Here is a 20,906-nt window from a genome sequence, read left to right on the forward strand (position 1 = left end):
TACTAGATTATATGAATCTTAAATTTGAGTAATGTATTAAATCTTACCTTGTCCTAAAGAAAGCATGCATCTATGTAAGCAAGTAACAAATCATAGAAGTTATCTGCTCCTAAATTGCTTTAGTTTTGTTTCAGAATAAAAACTCAATGTTACTTGTTTGGAACTTAAGCAAGTATAAAAGCTGAAATTTATGCTGAAAGTAAAATTATCTGCAAAGCTACAAAAGTCGAAGCTATACAAATACAGAACAATTCTTAAAGCCCTACACTAGGGATCTTCTAGAAAACCATATTCCCAGCCAATAAAAATCTAAACTATCTTGCTCACTCTGATGTGGTAAAAAAGAATGGCATAAATTGTATCAGATTAGTATATTCTGGGTTACAAAATGACATTCAAGTTCCTGTTTCTTGGTTTCCATTCCTATTCAGTGTTACTTGCCCCTTTCTCTAATGTGTTCCAGGAAGAAACGAAACTGTTTTGAGTCACAGTTAATTCTCAGTCAGGATTATTTTTGTAGCTTTAAAAAAAGAAAAGAGAAACAGCAATTATGCTAAACAATTATGTAATTCTTTCAATTTTATTGTTTCTTTTTTCATTAAAAAAATCAGCCGTGATTCAAGCCAGTAAACAACTTACTACAAGTATTTTATTTTTAATTCCTCTTTTCAGCTGAGAAAAAGAACATGCATGGCAGTTGCTTCCCAAATGAATGCCCCAAATAGCACCTGTGCTCTGTAAGCAATTATTAATTTCAAATGTAAAATACAGTTTCTGAATACATTAGCCTGAAACTCAAAATAAGGGTGGGAAAAGGAGTACAAGCATAGCCAAACTCAACAACTAAGCAGAATGTTTAACAGAAAGCAAATTCAGGCATACTAAAAAATAGTTTCAGTGAGCATTAAATATTTAATAATCAACAGGTAGTAAAACTACTTTACAGCTGAACTGAATTTTAGGTCTTCTTTGGCAACTGGATCCGGTCGGATCCTGTCCTCACAGGAATCAGCTGAGGCTACACTCGGTACAGCAGGGGAGACACCCGGTTGCCAGATGGAACCCAATTCTTACTTTCTCTTCCAACCCTGTTCTCTGGGATGACATGCCACCCTCTGGCCTTCACCCTTCATTGACATTTTTTTGATAAATTGGTATGGTTTTCCCCCTGAATTCCAGCTAGGGCCAGCAGATAGCCAAGCGTCCACATTTTTAGGACTTCAAAGCACTCTGAATCCCCTTTCTCTCCATTTTAATGGGGAAAAAAGAAAAAGGGAGTTTCTCAACAGCTTTTCCGCTTTTGTCTAGCCGTAGGTGAGGGAGCATGGCTCAACTCTAGAGAGGGATGATGAGGAGCCGCTTCCCACCACCTCGGCGGGCCGCAATCCTGGGACTCGTGAGGAGAGCGGACCGACCAACGTGCCTCATAGGCTTTACAAGAACAGAGCTACCTGGCCGCCACTGGAGCTGCGGCGAGCACAGCCTCCACAGAAGCCAGACCGGACCGAACCGAACCGAACCAAAGGCGCTCGCTCCGCTGAGCCCGTGCCGGCGGGAACCTCCTCAGCGCCCAGCCCGCCTCCGGCTCGAACCAAACCCCACCCACTAAGCTCCGCAGCGGCCTTCTGAGCTATCCCCACCCCCCCCGCATATGGGATTGGTAGGATTCCGTGTCACTCATATTGGACTCCGTCTCCCGCCGCAAGTGCTCAACTGCCCCCGAAGCACCGCCTTCTTCCAGACCGCCTAACGATTAGTTGCCAGGATTGCTAATCATAAACGCTCTTAAGTGTGATTGGCCGAAACTCGGAAGGGGGTGAGCCTTTTGGGCCGGTGGTGTTTACCGTGCGTGAGGTGAGGGCTGTTGAGGAGCGGGGAGAGGTGCCACTCCCCTCGGCGGGGCTGCTCAGGCCTGGGAGCTGTCACCGCTATGGGGCTCCGCCGGAAAAACAAGAGCCCGGCGGTGCTAAGCCACGAGTTCGTCATTCAGAACCATGCGGATACCGCATCCTGCCTGGTGATGGGCCTCCTGCTAGGGCTCATGTTTGAGGTACTGGGCGGGGCGAGGGGGCGAGGGGGCCGGTGGTTGCCGAGTCGAGCAGCACCTGGTCCTGCTGTGGGGCAGCCGCGGCGCCCTTGGCTTCCCGCTCTGGAGTCTCCCCAGTACATCCCTCCCGCTCGCTTCAGCCTCGCTGCCAAGCAGCTCTGCCCCACCCCCTCCGGCTCCGTCTGCCTTTTCCCTTCTTCCCTGCAGGGTTATGTCCCTGTTTCTTCTCCACCCCGAGGCCTAAATCCGCGGCACCCTGCTCGGGCGCCCTCCTCTCCGCGTCTCGGCTGTCTTCCGAGTGCAGCAAGTTTACTTCTCTCTGTCCTGCCTCAGCTCACAGACTCCCAGTGCCTTCTCTACCGAGTTGTCTTTGCCAGCTCCCACTCTCACTATGCAACCTTCTATCTTATCCTCTTCTGTCAGATTGCTGCTCTTTTCTTTTTTCGTCCGGTTTTCCTTCGTCTCTGCCTATGTTTCATTCCTACCACCCTCCCATAAGCTCCCTTTTACTCGGTTCCAGTCTCCCGAATTATAAAGCTCCTCAGGCCCCCTTGCTTAAAGCAGAGTCGTTTTATGTCTCTTTGTTGTGTCTATTTATTTTTTTCTTTTTTTTTTTTACCCCCTCTGTTCAAAAGTCCACGTGGTAAAGCAGTTAGGAACGTTGTTATAAAGAGGGTTTCAGACAGTCTCTGTTGTTTTGAGCATGCTTGACCAGATGGTAGTTAAAAACTGCTAGTCACACTTTTGCACCGCTGCTCAGTCTATTGCTGTCGTTGGCTCAGCTCCCTAGCGATGGATAATCTGAAGAAAAATGTGGGATTAGACAGTCTTAGCCTAACTTCTGAATTCCTCTTTCCCTTTGTATTTGAAAGTTATCGTAAAGTTTGTTTCCATGTGCAAGCTGCTTATTAGTTTCTGGGGTGATGGATTAGGCATCTCTCTTGGGCATCTTTTTCCCACTTTTGAGACAAAAGCCGTGTGTGTGTTGCTACATGAATATTTTATGTCAGTGTTGAGTATGGGATAAGCCTTGGTAAATAGAGTTTAAATTCTGGATAGACAGCTTAAATACTTTACTGAAATATTATTGTTATTACAACTTAAATACTTAAATATTTTAACATTTCCCATCAGTTGGATAAGATTAAAAATCAGAGCATTTTTAAATTACAAATACTCTTAAATTCTGAGATAAAATACTTACATGTAGGTGTTCAGTTTGGTTTTTTTAACATATATATCTTGACCCACTTCTGAAAACATTAAGGATACTGGACAGAAATAGAGTAGAGAAAGCAGGTCAGATAATTTCCTTCTAAATGGTGGACAAATGCAGTGTTGAGGTGTAAGAAGTTGTGTTATCTATGGAGGAGTAGGTCATAAAAGTAAATATATTAAATGCAGAACTCAATCTTGGGATAAAAAAATAGCTAGGGGCTTGACAACTCAGGTGATAAAGGCTTTAAGAAAGAAAGTAAATGTCTGCACCTGGGATAAAGTAAATCCAGTTTGGGATCCCAAATGGAACTTTTTATGTATCTTATATATGGTACTTTTAAAAAGACATTGCTCTGTGTCTTTTTGCTGTTAAAAACAAGTATGTCTTCTGGAGTTCCATCTCTGAATTCCGTTTGTCTTAATTAAGGCTTTGTATACACCATGGAAGTTGTATTTTTGTAATTCTACAGGTATGGGAAGGGACTGTGCAGCTCCCCTGGGGTGAGCATTATTATTTTGATGAAGGTGATTTCTTTTAGAGGAAAAAGAGTGACTTAATGTTAGTTACACCCAAGGATAATTAGCAAATTATCTCATTTCTAGTCAGCATAATTCTAAAAGTTCAAATGCAGACTAGACTCTAGCGTAGCTTGTGATATGTTTTTATTGTGCTTGTTTGAATATATACTACTATACTTTTTATTGTATAATTTAAACATCTGCATCTCCTTTTTGAGACAAAAATTACTTTTTTGATTGAGACACCTTTCATTTATTATGCAGAGGAACAGGTTAGACCTCTGTATTACACCTCTGCCTCATTCACTGCAGAAAAACATGCTGGAGTTATTTGAATGAAATCTATATTTCTGTTGGTCACTGTCTAGGTCTTATACCATCTTTATAATGGGTAATCCGGTCTGCCAAACAAACAAAACTACTGATGTTTTTCCAGTAACTTCTGGTGATGCTTATTATGATTCTATATTGAGTGCTTCGTAAGTGTTACCGAACTTGCCTACTTAGCTGTTATGGCTATTTTCTTTTGGTCTTGATTTTCTCTCCGTATTAAAGTGAAATTATTTTGGGGTTTTAAGTTTGAAGCACTGAAGGGCAACTTTTTTTTTTTATCAGTGCTTTTCACAGCATTTATACTCACTGTGATTTCAGATGCAATGACAGATTTCCAAATCTAGCCTATGGTACCATAGGTTACACACTAATAAGCTAAAGAATGGGTAAATGAAACTTTTCACAGTTGACTACCTATTGAATGATTTGCTTGGGCTGACATAGTACTATAGTAAATACAGGGTTTTCTTTTCTAGGTGGCATTCAATTGCCTATATCCATGAGACCATCCAAAAAACAATAAGTATGTTAAAATTAGAATGAACATTAGAATGTCACAAATACAATTATAAGAATTTCTTTAAGGTGAATTCTTATACATAAGGTTGTTTATTGACCTTAATTGTACTTTCTCATACCTTAACTTTGCTGATTATTATGAGGTCAATATATGTGTGTAGGGAGATTCACTCTGATTATAACATACTGAAAAGCGGCAGTTAAATTTTAGTGTGTTAACTGTTATTTTCATTCTTCTTCCTTCTCCGAGAATATTTATAGTCTTTTATATGCCCAGTCCTACTCCTTTTCTTGACAACAGTGTGCCTTGTCTTCTAAAGAAACCTTTCTTTTAGTATTTATGGGGTTTTTTTAAGCTTCTAGTATCACCTCAGAGTGTTTCATACAATTTCTTTCCTCCTAGAACAATTTACATCATCCTTGTATCTGTGGCTATCTTACTACAGAATACTACTTAATGGGGCTCCCATACTTCCAGCAGAGTGAAATGCTTGTAGTATTATGTTGTGTGCTTCACGGACAAACAGCAAAGCTAACTTGCTGGGCTCTAGCAAAGATTCTTACCACCCTCTTCTCCTGAAGAGCGTTAAAAAAAAAGCTTATTCTCGGGAAAGCTCCCTAATGAAGGGGTCTGCTTGAAGTTATGTGGTGCTGTCTGAATGCCCTTCTACAAGGGAGACTGTTGCTGTGGGTTCTGAGCAATGACTTAGTGAAAGCAAGCATGTTTGTTTTAATTAGGTGCTGAGGACATTGATACCTATGTAACTATCTATATCTTCCTGGTCTTTCCAGGAGCAGTTGGCGATGAATTTTTCACACTCTTATTCCATGGACATTTTAAGTTGGTATTGATGCTCCGGCTGCTTATTCTCCCCATCAAGCACACAAAAGAACTTCTGTAGCTAGGCAGTGCAGAATATTAGGAAATTCATCTGTGTTAAGATTAATAGGGTTTTCTCTTCCCTCCTGTTTTGCTGGGTCAGTTTTAACTTATGTAATTTTCCTGTCCAATTCACCACACCACTACTTTTGATGGCACAAGTGTGGGACAGAGACAGAAAGCAACTGGCAGTAAAGAGAAAGGCAGGATTGCTCCTTTTTTGATGGTAGTGCTGGCTTACGAAAGGTTAAATTGTTCACAGAACCACAGTGTCTGAAAGTCAATTTTGTGTGCCAGAAAAATTGGTACTTTTGTTTTCCTTAATGAGAATTCCTCTTAAAAGCACTTTTCAGTATTACGACTCCTCTACTGCTTAATTTCACAGGTGCACTCCCAGTGTACTGAAGCGATTTGCTTTCTCCTCCCTTTTCTTGCTACAGAGAATCTTCTTTTGCATTGTTGTGCCTCTTGCTTACTTTGTGATCTTCTCTTGCATTGTTGTGCCTCTTGCTTACTTTGTAGCTGGATAAATTAATCCTTGTTTTATATACTCCTGAATGTTCTTAGTTACACTTTCAGAAATTAGATGGTGTGACATCTGAGGAAAATAGCTTTCTTTTTTTAGTTCATATTCCTTTGTTTCACATCTATGAAGATCAGTTTAAGAGAAAGCATAAAAGATACATGAAAGATTTGGGTTTTTTTTTTTACATCAGTTTTCAGATTATGCCTGTTGTACTTCTCTGATTTATGAACTAGATAACTGAGTGCTTGCAAACATAATAAATGTATTTGCTATTGGCAGTGTAGGATGTAATTCCACATTGCATGTTTTTGCAGCAAAGGAACCAAGTTTTGGGGTTCCCCCCCCTTCCACTTATATCCCTGTGTTATAGCTTACCACTGTTTCAGTTACATCAGCGCAGCTGTTTGTTTTTGAAGTTGTGCAAACCAGATGATATGTTTTCAAATAAACTAAGCAAACATATTTACCTTATCACTTGGTTGTAGGGTCATACAGTAATCCACATTATAAACAGTTCCATTGTTACAGCTAGGGGCTAAATATGCTGGAGCATGGGAATGGGAAGACATTTTGAGGAGGTAGGGATGGCTGAAAGTGTTGGGGGGGGTTTGTGGATTTTTTTTACCTAATTTTGCCACTGGAGGAAAAGTAACATAAAAGCATACCATTGGTTACTTTGATTGTACTGTAATTTTTAGAAAATGTCTGATTTATCATACAAGAAATTGATGAATCTTATAATTCTACTATGATGTTTTGAATATTCTATTTATTTATATGGACACTTACCCAGAACATTGCTTTTTTGAATATATTGCAAAGTTAGGTGAAACTTTCCATCTGAATTAATTTACAGAGTCATTTAGCTTTTGAAATAAATGAAAGCCATTTACACTTCTAAACACTTTAAAATGTTATTTAGTAAACAGTGAGTAATTTGATGCTTAGCTAAAAGGACATAATTCAAGTCCTGACCCTATGCAGCAAATGTTAAAGGATTTGCAACAGGGTGAGCCTCCACATTTGTGGGAGATGAATAACACTTTCAGGACCTCTTTGATTTAAATCATGTGTGGGAGAACGTTTGTTGATGGCATAATCTTCTAGTTTTGGGTGTTTACAGTCTAGCTTGCTTGAAAAATCTGATACTTTTTCCTTGTTTCTTTTTGAATTTCAGGTCCCAGCCAAGTACGCCATCATCTTTATTGCTGTGCAGTACAATGTCACCTATACCATTGGTGAGATTAAACCAAATCTATTTTTTTTTCTTGTAATGCAAGAGCTCAACTATTAAAAATCACTTTTTTTCCTCCCTCAAGACTTCAATTCACTTCACTTTTATAATATCGTAGAACTCTCATATTTGTCTGCTTTTGGATTTACTAATACAATATTCACTGAAACATTCTACTGTTTTCTCTGTTGCTTGTGAATAATACTGGGTTATTTTTCCCATAGTTAACACTGCTGCTAACTTGTGTTTTAATGTGAAAAGCATGCATTCTTTCCATTTTTTGATACAATCAACAGCAGTTATGAGGTAATACAATATTTTGGTAATCGTCTATATATCTGTTGCTTATTCATGATTTCTTATGTCATTAGTAATGGCTTTGTGGTTTATATTTAAAAAATATCACATTATTATTCTCAAGTAACTGATGTTGCTGATTCAATCATGCTTTTAAATAACAAAGGGAGAAAGTTCTGATTCTTTCTTCCCCCAAAGATATTTCCTATTTTTAATCTTTTCTACCTGCTGTACTATATACAAGAGTGGTAAGCAGCTAGTGGAATTTCCTTATTTGATAACAATTTTTCTTAATAGTATTGATAACTTTCAATTCTTTCCAGGAATTAATCTGCATGATATTTTGGAAAAAATAGGTACTGTGGTAGAATTATTCCAGATGAAGAACTAAGGTCCAGAGAAATTAGCAAAATCTATGACTTTTGTTCTAATCTTGACTTCCACACTTGAGATCTCTGTGCTGCGACCATTCCAAATAATGTATCACTCTGACTGCATTTAATATGTTCAAAATAATGCATTGATCAACTTTGCTTGCAGTAGTGAATATGTATCACTTTTTGCAAATGTTTCCTGAGATGTTTAATGTTGAACACTTGAGGTGTACACAGTCAGGGGACTTCTGTTTTACTGGTATTTGAGCAGCATCAAGTAGAAATCTCCTATGGCGGAGACAAAAGTAAAATCCATGTGTCAGTTACCAAGATGCCTGTGATGTGACTTCTTCATAGTGTTTGTTGCATGCATGTGTATGTATGTGTATATATACATACATACAATGGAATGAACAAGGTATAGCTTCCTTTAGTTTTAATAGGAGGTGTGGATGAGTTCTGCACAAGCAATTTTGAGGTCTCAACTCTGGCCCTCTGAAAACAATGAATATATTACTAGTGAAGGTCCATTTTGAAAAACAATGCTAGGGACCAGGCAAAAATAGCATTTGCTATGCAATTACTTTTTCACTGATTATATCACAAGCTGTTTTCAAATATAGAAGTAGGACATCTGACACTTGGAGTTACATGGATGTCCTGTGCGTTAGGACCTTAATGTACCATTCATGTTACAGGAAGCAGTAATTGCTTCCTTGACACCTTCTAGCCTAGTTTCGTTTAGGAAAAAGTTGTTTGATGTCTGTATTTCTGCTGTTTTGCATTTGGACAACACAAACAGAGTTTGATAAAGGGTGGAAAACTTAAAGATAACAAAATTCCTTGATGTTTATGAAAAGTGGCGGCTGTATAGATAAGAGACATCCAAATTAATGCCCTCTCTTAAGTGAAAGCAGAAGAATGTAAATGTTAGACATGCTAGCCTGTGAATCAGGATGAGCGTTGCTCTTGATTAGTTGTAGTACAAGTTCTTTCTTTACCATTGCAGTGTCTCAGATGCATAAAGAAAAGTGAGGTTGTTGTAATGGGTGTTTGTGGGCCAAAGGAGAGACATCCCTATAGAATCAGGCTTCCTTAGGTCTGCTGCTCCCGATACATGCTTTTTTAATTGAATTTCATTTCTAAGTTCTCCCACACTTAAACATGGTAAATACAAACATCTGAAGTATTTTTCTAACAGTGTGAATTTTTTTTTTTCAATTTTGTTTTTGATTTATAGGAACATATTACTAATTCTGGGGCAGTTGTTACTTACCAATGTGTTGAACTACTAGGGATACTATCCTCACTGTATAGTTTCTTTTTTCCTACATATAGTCATGCTTCTTAAGATGGAATCTCGTTTGGTCTCTACCAAAGTATAGAGGATAGAGCGTTGGTGTGTTGGTTTTGCGTTTTTTCCCCTCTTTCTTTTTTTTTTTCTTTTTTGATGGCCTAGATGAAAGAAATGGATTGAAGCTACAGCTCAGTGTATACTGCTCTCAATACTTCGTTCTAGGCTTATAACTATATCATTGTATTGAAGGAAAAGAAGATCTGAATTATCTAATCGGGCATAAAAAGTAATTTTAAAAAATGTAACACTTATGACTCGTATCCTGTGTCAATTTAACATAACTTCCAAGAACAATGGTCACTGCTGCCCTTTCTCAGTTGCACAGAGTACTCCTTCATAAGAATGTAAAAATACAGGGGTTTTGGTTTTGTATCTTTTTTTTTTTAGATGACAACAGTGAGCAATTTCATTTTTATGACTATGGTCCAAAAGACATTGCCACAATCTTCTTCTACATGCTCGTAGCTATTAATCTGCATGCTGTCATCCAGGAGTACATATTAGATGTAAGTTTATTACTGGGATATAATTTACTTTTATAAACGTTATTTGTAGCCATCAGTTGTTAACAGTTTTTCTTCAAGGTAAGTGTAAGCCATGGTAAAAGGAATGGTTTAGCATTTAAAAGCCCTGTTATGATCAATCCTTCTGTTCTCTGACAAAAATGCAAATAGACCTTCGTTTAGTGGTGGCCTTGGCAGTGCTAGGTTAACGGTTGGACTCGATGATCTTAAGGGTCTTTTCCAACCTAAATGATTCTGTGATACTTTTATAGTGATATTTCCTCAATTTATTAATGTTACAAACCACTGAATCTTTCTTTCAATCAATATAATTTATACTTTTCTGTAAAAACAGACATTAAATGTTCATGCTGTACTCAAAATATCTGCGAACGAGGTCTGCTGCGTTAGATTCGTAAGATATATTCAGATCAAAAATGAAAATTATTGCAGTGGTGGATTTCTGTTTGTCAGCTAAACTTCGCCTCAAAGAGGGAGCTCAAACTTGTGTGCTCTTTTACACCAACTCAGTTGCAAAGTAAAATGAATTTGTTATAGATGGTCTTCACAATGGCTTTTATTGAATGGTATTAAATGTCGTCACAAACAGGTCATCTGAGCCACAGAAGCTCAAATGGTTTTTCAGTGTGCAAAGAGATTTGAAAAACTTATCAATATAACTCTGATTATGGGGGGAAAAAACTGTCTGAATACATTATCTGAATATTTTCCTTGTGAACTTTACCATAGTGGCAAGTCTTATTGAAGCTAATTGTCATACAAAGTGCTGATCGAGGTCTTAAATGGTGGGAGCTATGAATTTTGATTGAGGAATGGGAGATTTGGGAAGAAAAAAAAAAAAAAAAAATTAAAAAAATTCAGGCATGAACACTAACTCCCAAATAGCTTTCTTGGTTTAGAAATTACATTTATTGATCTGCTTTTTGTTTCTAGAAAATTAATAGACGTCTGCATTTGTCAAAAACAAAGCACAGCAAATTCAATGAATCGGGACAGCTAGCATTTTTCTACTTGTTTTCATTTTTATGGGGAGCAAGTATTTTGAATACAGTAAGTCACTCTATTTGCTGTTTTTACTTAAAAAATTGACTTGAAGTATTAAGAACGTCCTTAAATCAATGGCCTTTTTCTTAGGAAGAATTTATGATGAACCCAACCTCACTCTGGAAGGATTATCCCCATTCTCGTATGATGTAAGTGTTCTGTTTTCAATTTGAAAATATCTGGTACTTCTAATCACTGAATATTTAACCACCCCAAATTTTAGGGAACCACTAATGTCACTAAGTAGTGACACTGGTACCTTATAAGAATAACAACTAGATGAAAATACTTTCTTCTGTTTGAAAACTGCCAGCTGTTTTATCCAAAGGTAGTTTTTGATGAATTGAACATCTATCCAAGAGATACTTCCCTGTGTTCTTAATTTTCTTTAATTTAACCATGGTAGCTGACTTAAAGTGAAAGCGTTTGCAAGACAGGACATAGTAGGACTGCTGAACTGTTTCACACTAAAGAAACATGTTTGTTGGAGACTGAATTTTAAAATTAGAGGGGATTTATAGCTTGATTTAAAAAAAAAAAAAAAATTTTAATTAAGATGACTTACAAAATTGTGTTGTTTGTCTGTCCCCACGCGCCCCATTTTTCTCCGGCAAGTGTGATAGAGGGAAGGGGGATAATACGCACTTTTTAGGAAGGGAGTTCCACTGCTCACAGGATAAACTGTTTCTGTGTGTTAGGTTTTTTGGTGGGTTTTTTCTTTGCTACCGTCTCAAAAGGTGATTCAGAACTTGCTATCAAGAAGATTATGGATGCTAATTCAAAAAAACTGTCACCACAGAGTTGGCTTGTATTTGTGGTTCCTGTGATTTAGGAATCATAAACTATAATGAGTCAGAATGAATTAATTTAAGATAATGAAATAAAATCTTGTATCTCATGTTGAAAGGTTGAAAACGTATCATCTTGTGTTTTCTTAACCTGAATTATTGTTTAGATTTCAGGTAAAATTCTTCTATATTTGCCAGATAGCCTATTGGCTTCATGCACTGCCAGAGCTATACTTCCAAAAGATCCGAAAGGTATGGAGAGAAGCTGTCAGTACAGTTAATTAAATACCTATTCTTTCCACTTATTAATATTTTTGTTTATATTAACTATATAGATATCTACATATTCACATTTGTACATTCAGTTATTTATATACTGTTTTTATATTTTAATTGCTTGCATTTCCTATCTAATATAGTCCAGATGGTCTGTAGTTTTTGATTCAGATAGTCTTTCCAGAAATCTATGCAGTAGCGTGAAAAATAATCAAACCTAATGAATGATACGATTTTTTCTTTGGACAAAATGGTTAATCTGTAACAGCATTTATTATAATTTCTCTAATTTTAGGAAGATATTCCAAGGCAGCTATGTTATATTTGCCTTTACATTGCTCATATCTCTGGTGCCTATATATTAAAGTAAGTATTTGCATGTCCATTTCGAATAGATAGATCCATTTTCTTCATAATTTCATTAAAATTTCTACTCTGGTGCCTATATTAAAGTAAGTATTTGCATGTCCATTTCGAATAGATAGATCCATTTTCTTCATAATTTCATTAAAATTTCTAACTTTTCTGTTTTATAGTTTGCAGCATTTGGGGCTAATTCTGATGGTACCTCACTATTTAGTGGAACTCATTTTTCATGCCTCACGTCTCTTCTACTTCAGTGATGAAAACAAGCAAAAAGGGTAAGTCTTGCATATATTAATTAAAATTCAGAACTTTGCTTACTAATCGCGTATAAATGGATTTGCATGTATGTAAAAGTACTCAGATAGCAAACATCACTTGTTCAATGGCCACTATTACCTGCTTTGAATTCACAAGCAAGTCATTGTCATTACATAGAGTCAAGAAAGCAAATAAACCACTTCATGATCATCATCATAAGGTTTTGGTGAAGCTTTTTGCTAAAGTCCCATCTCGGATATCTATGTATTGGCTTCTGATTCTGTAAGTTGCCTGTTTGCTTAAATGTTCATAAATGTTTGTATGTAGGGACACTTGTTTTTAAAAACAGTTAACTGAAGAAGTAGTAAAAGCAGCATTCCTTGTGAGTTCTTGCAGGTCTCTCTCCTTTTGGTAAGGTGAGAAAGGGAAGTAACTATACAGCAGAGAAGGTAATGTCTCAAAATGTGTAGTTGATAAGATGTCTTCACTTATACATCTCTTGAGTAAGATTCTCAACTATTCTGAGAATTAATGGGTATAAAAGTAATGCATTTGAGAATGGAAGGAGATGAGGAACTGAGATACTTAACCATGAGGCATGCTAGGAAGGATTGGATACGTTTCACCACTTGAATGCAAAGACTTTTGGAGGTTCCAGTTTGAATAAAGCAGCCTTGTCCCATTTATGTGTTCTTGTCTCTTATTCTTTCTTCCTTTTCTGAGTGACTGCTCAGCTGGAAGAGATTATCATGAATGCCTTGCTTGCTTTCATGCAATCCCTTATATATAGGCAGCCTCCCTTGAGGCAGTGTAATGCTGCTGCTCTTTCTGGTCTTTTCACAAGATTCATTTGCGTTGCTCCTTAAAGCTAACATTTTAAATAGGTATGCTGAATGTTCTTTGCAAAAAATAAATGTTTACTGATGTAAATAGGGAAAGTGGGAAAAAGCTTATCTTTCACTTGTATGTCATATTTAATTGAGGGGTTTTTGGAGCTATGAGCTTATCTGCTTTTCATTATATGCCATCCAAAAGCATGAAGGCTAAATATACCGATTAGGAGAACATATTTTCCTGACTCTAATGGTCAAATAAGCAACTATGTCTTTCTTGGGCTGGAAATCAGTTATCCCATGTGCAATATTACCATAGTTTAAATAACTGGAAATGGAAATTGGTTTTCATAGCTGATGAATTGCAGAAGTGTTTGGGGCATTTTATTTCTATTACATGTAGTACTTATAATGTAAACTGTAGAAACAACGCAATGTCAAATACTAGGTATTTTTCCTAGCTCAGAATTTGTTTCTTCTTACAATTCTACATCCAGACATTGTAGCTTTTTCTCAAAATCTTTTTTTGGAGGCGGCTGTGAAGAGAGTTGCTTTTTAAGCAGTCTTGCTTATACTGTGAGAGATTTGAAGTATGTTTTCTTTAAGTTTGAAATCAGTCAAACAAGCTGATTTTTTTTTTTTTTTTAATGGAAATTTTTGAAAGATACTTTTTTCACATTGGTAGTGTTGTCTTTAATTCATTCATCAGTCACACAATATGAAGTCTTTTTCCTGTAGAAATCTTTATGTAATGGCAGTAATAATACCAATTTTCTAAATTAATTATTGTCAGCTTAATAAAACTGTTCTTCAGGGTTTTGGGGTTTTTTTTTTGCCACATCCTATAGTAAAAACTTCTAGATGCTGAAAGTCTGCAGGATGGCATCTTTCTCTGTTAGCTAGAAAGTGAAATAATTGTCATTTGTTATTTATTAGCTATCTGGTTACCTTCTCTTGTCCTATAAACCTCTGGCTGTTAAAAATTACATATATTGTCTTGATCTTCCAACTGTTTAAATGTATATTATACCTTTAGAATCAGCTTTCTGGCTTTATAGCATCACCATTACTTATAAATGGCTTACAGCATGAATGCCAACTTGAGATGCATCTTTTTACTTCATTGTGCTTTCTAGTCAAAAGATTGTGTAATGAGGCAGGACCGAGTGGTTTCAGATGACCAAGTTTTTCTGTAATTATTTGTCCCTTCTGTGGACATTTCCCTATCATTGCTGAGAGAATTTTAATGAAAAGTTCTTTGTACGTTTGACTTTATTGAAAGGAAATGGACTAAAAGGAGAAAGCACATTAATTTCATTATTTTGTTTTCAGATTTACCATTTGGGCTTTACTTTTCATAATGGTGCGTCTTTTGACCCTAACTTTATCTGTCCTCACATTTGGATTTGGTCTGGCAAGAGTAGAGAATCCAGGTTTTTCCATAGCGGATGGAAACTTCAATGTACTCCCTGTGAGGTATAACAAGGCTAGTAGACATTCATGCTTGTATAATGTGGCATTTCAAAATATCTTTTAATAAAACAATCCAGGATGATAATGTGTTTTTTTGAAGAATTTCCCCGGCTGATGTTTTCCTTTTGAGTATTTAAGGGAAGGGACATTTTGTTCTCTTTTCTATCTTCTTTTCACAAAAGTAGTTGAACAGAATTTATGGGAAATAGGAAAAAAAAAGAAAGAAAAAAGAAACTTTTTAAAAATTAATTGTTAAATTATATTATTATATTATAGTAATTGTTTGGATAGTTCTCAAAAACGCTTGGGATAATCCTCTCTTTAAACTTTTCTTTTTCCCCCTATGTCTATACCAGACATAATATCATTTGGCAATATAATACCCATAATTTTTTAACTAATTATTTGTTTGGTGCCTTCCTAAAATATTTTTTGTATATCTTTTATTCTTGCTTGTTAATTTTAAAATTTTATTACTTTTTCAGCATAAGCTCATCACTTTAACATTCACCCTTATAAATTAATGCCTGTAATCAAGTGTGTGGGAGGGATTTTGAATCTACGTGATTTCTCATTCATAGATTGCTTGGCAGAAGGGGCCTCAATGACACAATTTCCTATCAGCCATTGAAAGCTGTGGTCATAACTCCTTGATAAACATGATTGCTCCTAGCAATATACTTACATACGATTTCCATTCACTTCTTGTGTGACACACCTTGTCTTGGGTAAAGCCGCCTGATACATCTTGTTTCCCATGGTATGAAGATTTTAATTGTTTCAATAGTAGACTTTCGGAGGAAAAATAAAATAGGTACAGATTTGCAGTCTATTAATGGTTAACTGAAACTTTTATCTAACTGTCTCCAAAATCTCAAATCTTATTAGGATTGGCTGCCTGGGTGCTGTTTGTCTAACACAGGCCTGGATGATGTGGAAATTTATAAATTTTCAGCTGAAGAAATGGAGAGAGCATGTTAAGAACCAGATTCCAAAGAAAAAAATAACTAACACAAAGAACAAACGAATAAAAAAGGAACCAAACAGAGGTCAGTGGCGTAATGTTTTTTAAAGTTGTTTCTAGGCCAAATGTTTTTATACCAGATGTATTATCTTATCTTTCCTTTCTGTAAAAGAGCAAACACATCTTATCATCTTATTTCCTTTCTGTAAAAGAGCAAACACATCTGTCTTTTGACATGCAGAGAATATAGATAATATTATAGCTTCTTCAGACATTAGGACATGTTCTTCTCTAATTCCATATTGCTAACAGATAGCACACAGAGTGCTAACTGTATTAAGTGTTAGCCCTGGGTAATCTTCAGGATTATTCACTGAACTCTATGTTAATCTAAATGCAAGGAATATTTCATGAAACTGGGCTTAATGATTCCAGGGTTTTCTTTCTGTTTTAAATCATTCTTTTACAATGCTGCTAAAAATTTTTTTATTTAACATCAGAAAAAAAAAAAGTATCATCCATACACCCTACTGTATTTCATAAACTTTGCTTTTATTATGTTTCAGACCATTAAAATTAAGTTTGTTTGTTCTTCTATATAAAGACACATCATGTAAAGAACATCAAACCCACTGAAAAAGAACTCCAAAGGAACATCATAGTAGCTGGCAAAGGACAACTAATGGAGAAAGGCTTTTGATTAAATGACGTTGTATAATTTCCAAATTCCAATCTTATATCAATTAAATTAGTTAAATGGGAGTTATGAAGATTCAGTAGAGTGAAATTTCATATTCCTGTTAGCATATATATAAAACACTGGATAGAGTTATGTATGAAAGATTGGGAATTGCTTCTGAGATTTGGGTAGAGCTTTGAAAATTGCAGGTTTTTTTGAATTTTACCACAGGCTGGCTGTCTTTCTGAAATTGATCTTTATGTGTTAGTTTCTACCAAGAGGGGTTGAAGCTCTTTGCATTCAGAGATTACTAGCTGAGTCAGCATTAGTTGAAACCAAGTGGAATGGTTTCAAGATTATTGAAAGATTCAAGATTATTCAAGATTATCATTATGGTTCTAGACCATAATGGTGCTCATAACATTGTTTTTCTTTATCATTCCAGAGCAGCCTTTCTGCTCTGAATGTAGCTGCAGATGCTTTTTTTTTCTTTTTTCTTTCTCCAGTCTTGCAGATCCTTCTCTCCTTTCCAGATACAGAAAAGCAATGAAGTTATTTATTGTTTTATGAAATTAGTGCAATTCTTAAGTTCCCAAGATGATTACAGTTTGGAATAGCAGAAGTGATACTGTAGTTTGACTTCACGTTTGCTTCAATTGGGCAAAGCAAAGACTAGCACAGGCATTATAACTCTCTGACTGCATATGTGGAAAGATGTTGTACGTTGTTTATCACTTTATCTTATTTCTAATTGCAAAAATATTCACACTTGTAGAAATATTTTGAAGGAGAGCTTGGGTTCCGCTGAAGCCAGTGGTTTAGTTGCAGGCATTAGCCGTAAGTCATTTCTTTAGTCTACTTGAAGCTAAACAGACTCCTCTTGCCCCCACCTCTTAAGATGAGAATTCGGACTTGTTTGCAGTTAATGTGTCTGTACAGTGGTTAGGCATGGTTTTCATAGGATCCCAACAGTATAGGAAAAGAATATTTGAGGTGGATAGGTGTGGAGAGTTATGTAGCCAAAATAATCAAGTTCAGATTTGATTGGCAAAAGAAGGACTAGAAGTTAAGTGTGCCATAAATCCTTCATATACTGCTTTGTTCCATCTGTCCTGTTGCAACTTCTCTTTGTGCTGTGGCCTGATCTTCTTAAGCTAATGAGACACAAAGGTATTAAGTGTGAAATGGAAGACTGTCTAGGATAGCACATGCCTTACTGGTGTAATACTAAGTATGCTGTATAATAGGAAAAAAAATCCTAAGGAATCAGTAAAAATGACTTTAGAAATAATGGAGAATTACTAAACTAAGATACTGGTTAAACTAAGATGTCACAGAAGAAGAGACATTGATGAATACTTAGTTAATTAGTAATTGTGCAAAATATAAGAATGGTCAACTGGCACTCTGAAGAGAGCTTACCAATGGGGCCCAACAAGTTTCTGTGCTGACATGTTCATAAATAAACAAAGTCTACAAATAAAACAAAATTATTCCGAATTTCTTACAGCAGAGAGTTGCAGAAAGATCTTGCAAACATGGAATAAGTAAAAAAAATGGCAAATTCCTAATTTGCAATGCAATTCCTAAATTTCTAAGCTACTCAAAGTAATGCATATTAGGGAGGGAGGAGAAAAAGAAACATAGTTTATACATATGCAACAATGGACTTCAAACTAGCATTTGTCTCATGAAAGATTTTTAAATCAGTGGGGGTTTTTTCCTGCAAACATCAGGTCAATTCCTTGTTGCAATAAAAAAAAAAAAATCAAAAAACAAACAAAAAACCCCACAAAAAAACCCAGGAAACCCCTCAGCTAGAATGTACCATCCGTTGTATAAATCTGTGTGTGTACCTACATCCCAAAAATTGTATGCCATGTCGATGACCCCATCTGAAAAGACTTGGAATATTGCCAGAAAGATACAGGAAAAAGGTGATGGTAAGGGGAGAGACTAACTACCACCTAGCTCAAAAAATGTCTGATAGGAGACACCATAGAGTTCTAAAACCTTAAGTTATTTTGAGCAGGCAAATAGCAAATTACTGTTTGCTATTTCTCATGACATAGGAATAGACAATTTTAATGTAGTGGCATGTTTAAAACTAACACAAGAAGGATATAAAATACAGATAACTTGTAGAAGTAATTTCTGCAAAAATATGGATTGAGATTTAATTCCTGGGGTTCAGTCTGTCAGTGGCTAATAAAACAATGGTCTAAATGCAAGGTAGACCTCAGGAAGTCACTAAAGTTCCCCTGGAACCTGAAAGAAATTATGTTGGTAGGTTGCCCTATTTTTAATACTCTTCATGAAGCATCTGTCGCTCCTGGAGATAGGAGGCTAGACTTAGAAGCAACTTTTGTCTGATTTTGTCTGATTCCTGTTCATATCAACTTTGTACAGTCAAAGTTCTTAAACATTTTACGTACCTAACTCCAAGTTAATTTTGACTGAAGCAAATACTTAAGCTTTTTTGATATTTTTTTTAAACATTTTCCTGGTCTAGTTTCTGTATTTTTTTCATGTGAAGCAAAATTGTTTGTTTACTATACTTTAATTTAAAATTACAGCTAACTTTGTCAATGGAGCAGCAAAATTAGAAGGTGGAGCATCACCAAGAATAAGAAAATCAAAACCAGTATGAGAATACAAGCTAGTATCAGAAGACAACATTTGACAGAAGACTGTGACTTAAAAAATTGGCACTGCAGAGATATTATTTGGATCTTATTTTTTCAATGGACACTATCAGGTTATATTTTTTAAATATTTTTGTTAATAACCTTATATTTATGACAAGATCATCTTTGATCTACCTTAACCCAGTAGTCACCTCCAAATTTCACTTAGCTTTAACAATGAAAACAGATGAACTTCTGGTTCTGTGATCAGAAGTTATTACATTTCTGTAATATTTGCATTACAGACACTTCAGAAGACTGTCTAAATCTAAGTTATCTGTCTATTCATTTGTTTTTACAAAATCAAAGTTCTGTACCAAAAAGATCTTACCATGTCTGTCTGTTTCCCCTTCTCTTCCCTCCCCAAGAACTTTTTCTTTATTCGTCTTATATGGAGTAAGAGGTATATCTGAAGTAGCCTGGTAAAAAAGCAAAAATGTTCTATACCTGATTTCTCTTTAAAAATTACAGCTTTAGAGAGGGCAAATTCTGACAGGACATCACTAATCTTCTTTCAGTATAAAGGTGAGACTAACGTTTAGTAAAGATGCAAATTGTGTGCCTTGGGAAAAATGCTAGACTGCCTGTTGGATTTTGCAGTGGATTGTACTGTCTTGTATGGGGCAGGGGCGGGGGGAAGAAAAGTAGCCAATTAATCTGTAGTATAATCTTAGGTCTTTTGAAATAAAAACCAAAACTTCCAAATATTTCTAAAGAGCCAGTATTTCATGCTTGCAATCACATGTACGAGATTTTTTTTTTCTTCAGCTGTTTTTTTTTTTCCTTTAATTTATAACTGACATGTCTTAAACTTCTGAGTTGACTCAGAAGATGTTCAAGGGAGGTGCTCAAACAATATTGCAATGAATGTTTCACCAAGCATAACCTAAAGGCTTTTTTCTTTCTTTCTTAACCTGTAGATAATGATTTATTTTAGTCTCGCTCAAGGGTTTTATGTCTATGAAGGTATTAATTTGCTCTTTATGTGAACGCTTTATCTGGATATGATTTTAATATTAATATGATTATATTATAAAAAGATTAATAGTATTTTTGTAAGTAACCCTCATAGATCTGAGGCTGGTATCTCAATGTTGGATAAGTTTCATGAACTCACTTTCTTATGAGCCCTAACTTTCTCTCTGTGCAAAGAGATTGTAGGAATCTTACATTAATTCACGTAAGCCTATACATTTCTACTGAAAATGTTTACCATGGAACTAGAATACATTTGCTAATATTTTTAATAAACTTGTATAATAATGAATGCCTCGTTTGATAAAAGTATCATCTTTTGAGCAGTTTGGGTGAGATTTGCTTAGCATTCAAGTATTTCTCAGCATGCTGCTCACAAGACAATGTGTTCTTTGATGTATACTGCAACTGTAAGTTTACAATCCCTGTAGATTTCAATTTGTGCACAGCTAAGTTACCAGGCTTTCAAAAGTGAATCCAGACAGTGGTTTAGGTGCTGTTATTGTTTAACCTCAGGTGGCAACTGAGCACCACACAACTGCTCACTCACGCCCGCTGCCCCTGGTGGGATGGGGGAGAGAATCGGAAGAGTAGAAGTGAGAAAACTTGTGGGTTGAGATAAAAACAGTTTAATGATTGAAATAAAATACTAAGAATAATAAGAATATACAAAGCAAGTGATGCACAGTGCAATTGCTCACCACCCGCCAACCAATGCCCAGCCAGTCCCCGAGC

General features: G+C 36.1%; 1 protein-coding gene across 2 annotated transcripts; it reads left to right on the plus strand.

Moving 5' to 3' along the window:
* Positions 1-1,833: 1,833 nt before the first annotated feature.
* Positions 1,834-20,156, plus strand: LOC103901337 (translocating chain-associated membrane protein 1-like 1). Of its 2 annotated transcripts, XM_009282210.1 has the most exons (11): positions 1,834-2,050; positions 7,220-7,280; positions 9,692-9,810; positions 10,762-10,878; positions 10,963-11,021; positions 11,828-11,912; positions 12,232-12,302; positions 12,473-12,577; positions 14,726-14,869; positions 15,755-15,915; positions 19,086-20,156. In XM_009282210.1, exons 1-11 carry the CDS (start codon positions 1,931-1,933, stop codon positions 19,157-19,159), a joined length of 1,116 nt encoding a protein of 371 aa, XP_009280485.1. In that variant the 5' UTR covers positions 1,834-1,930; the 3' UTR covers positions 19,160-20,156. The 2 variants fall into 2 exon arrangements, with proteins under 2 accessions (XP_009280485.1, XP_009280486.1); XM_009282211.1 differs by lacking the exon at positions 14,726-14,869.
* The last annotated feature ends 750 nt before the right edge of the window (positions 20,157-20,906 follow it).

This window comes from Aptenodytes forsteri, unplaced genomic scaffold (genome assembly GCF_000699145.1).
Source record: "Aptenodytes forsteri isolate BGI_AS27 unplaced genomic scaffold, ASM69914v1 Scaffold149, whole genome shotgun sequence".
Taxonomy (NCBI): domain Eukaryota; kingdom Metazoa; phylum Chordata; class Aves; order Sphenisciformes; family Spheniscidae; genus Aptenodytes; species Aptenodytes forsteri.

What these genes read in the sequence shown, in the direction of transcription:
- LOC103901337 (XM_009282210.1), top strand. Translation starts at nt 1,931, where the DNA reads ATGGGGCTCCGCCGGAAAAACAAGAGCCCGGCGGTGCTAAGCCACGAG. An exon ending in GATGAAAACAAGCAAAAAGG is followed by an intron (nt 12,578 to 14,725) that starts GTAAGTCTTGCA and finishes TTTTGTTTTCAG; the next exon opens with ATTTACCATTTGGGCTTTAC. An exon ending in TTCAATGTACTCCCTGTGAG is followed by an intron (nt 14,870 to 15,754) that starts GTATAACAAGGC and finishes AAATCTTATTAG; the next exon opens with GATTGGCTGCCTGGGTGCTG.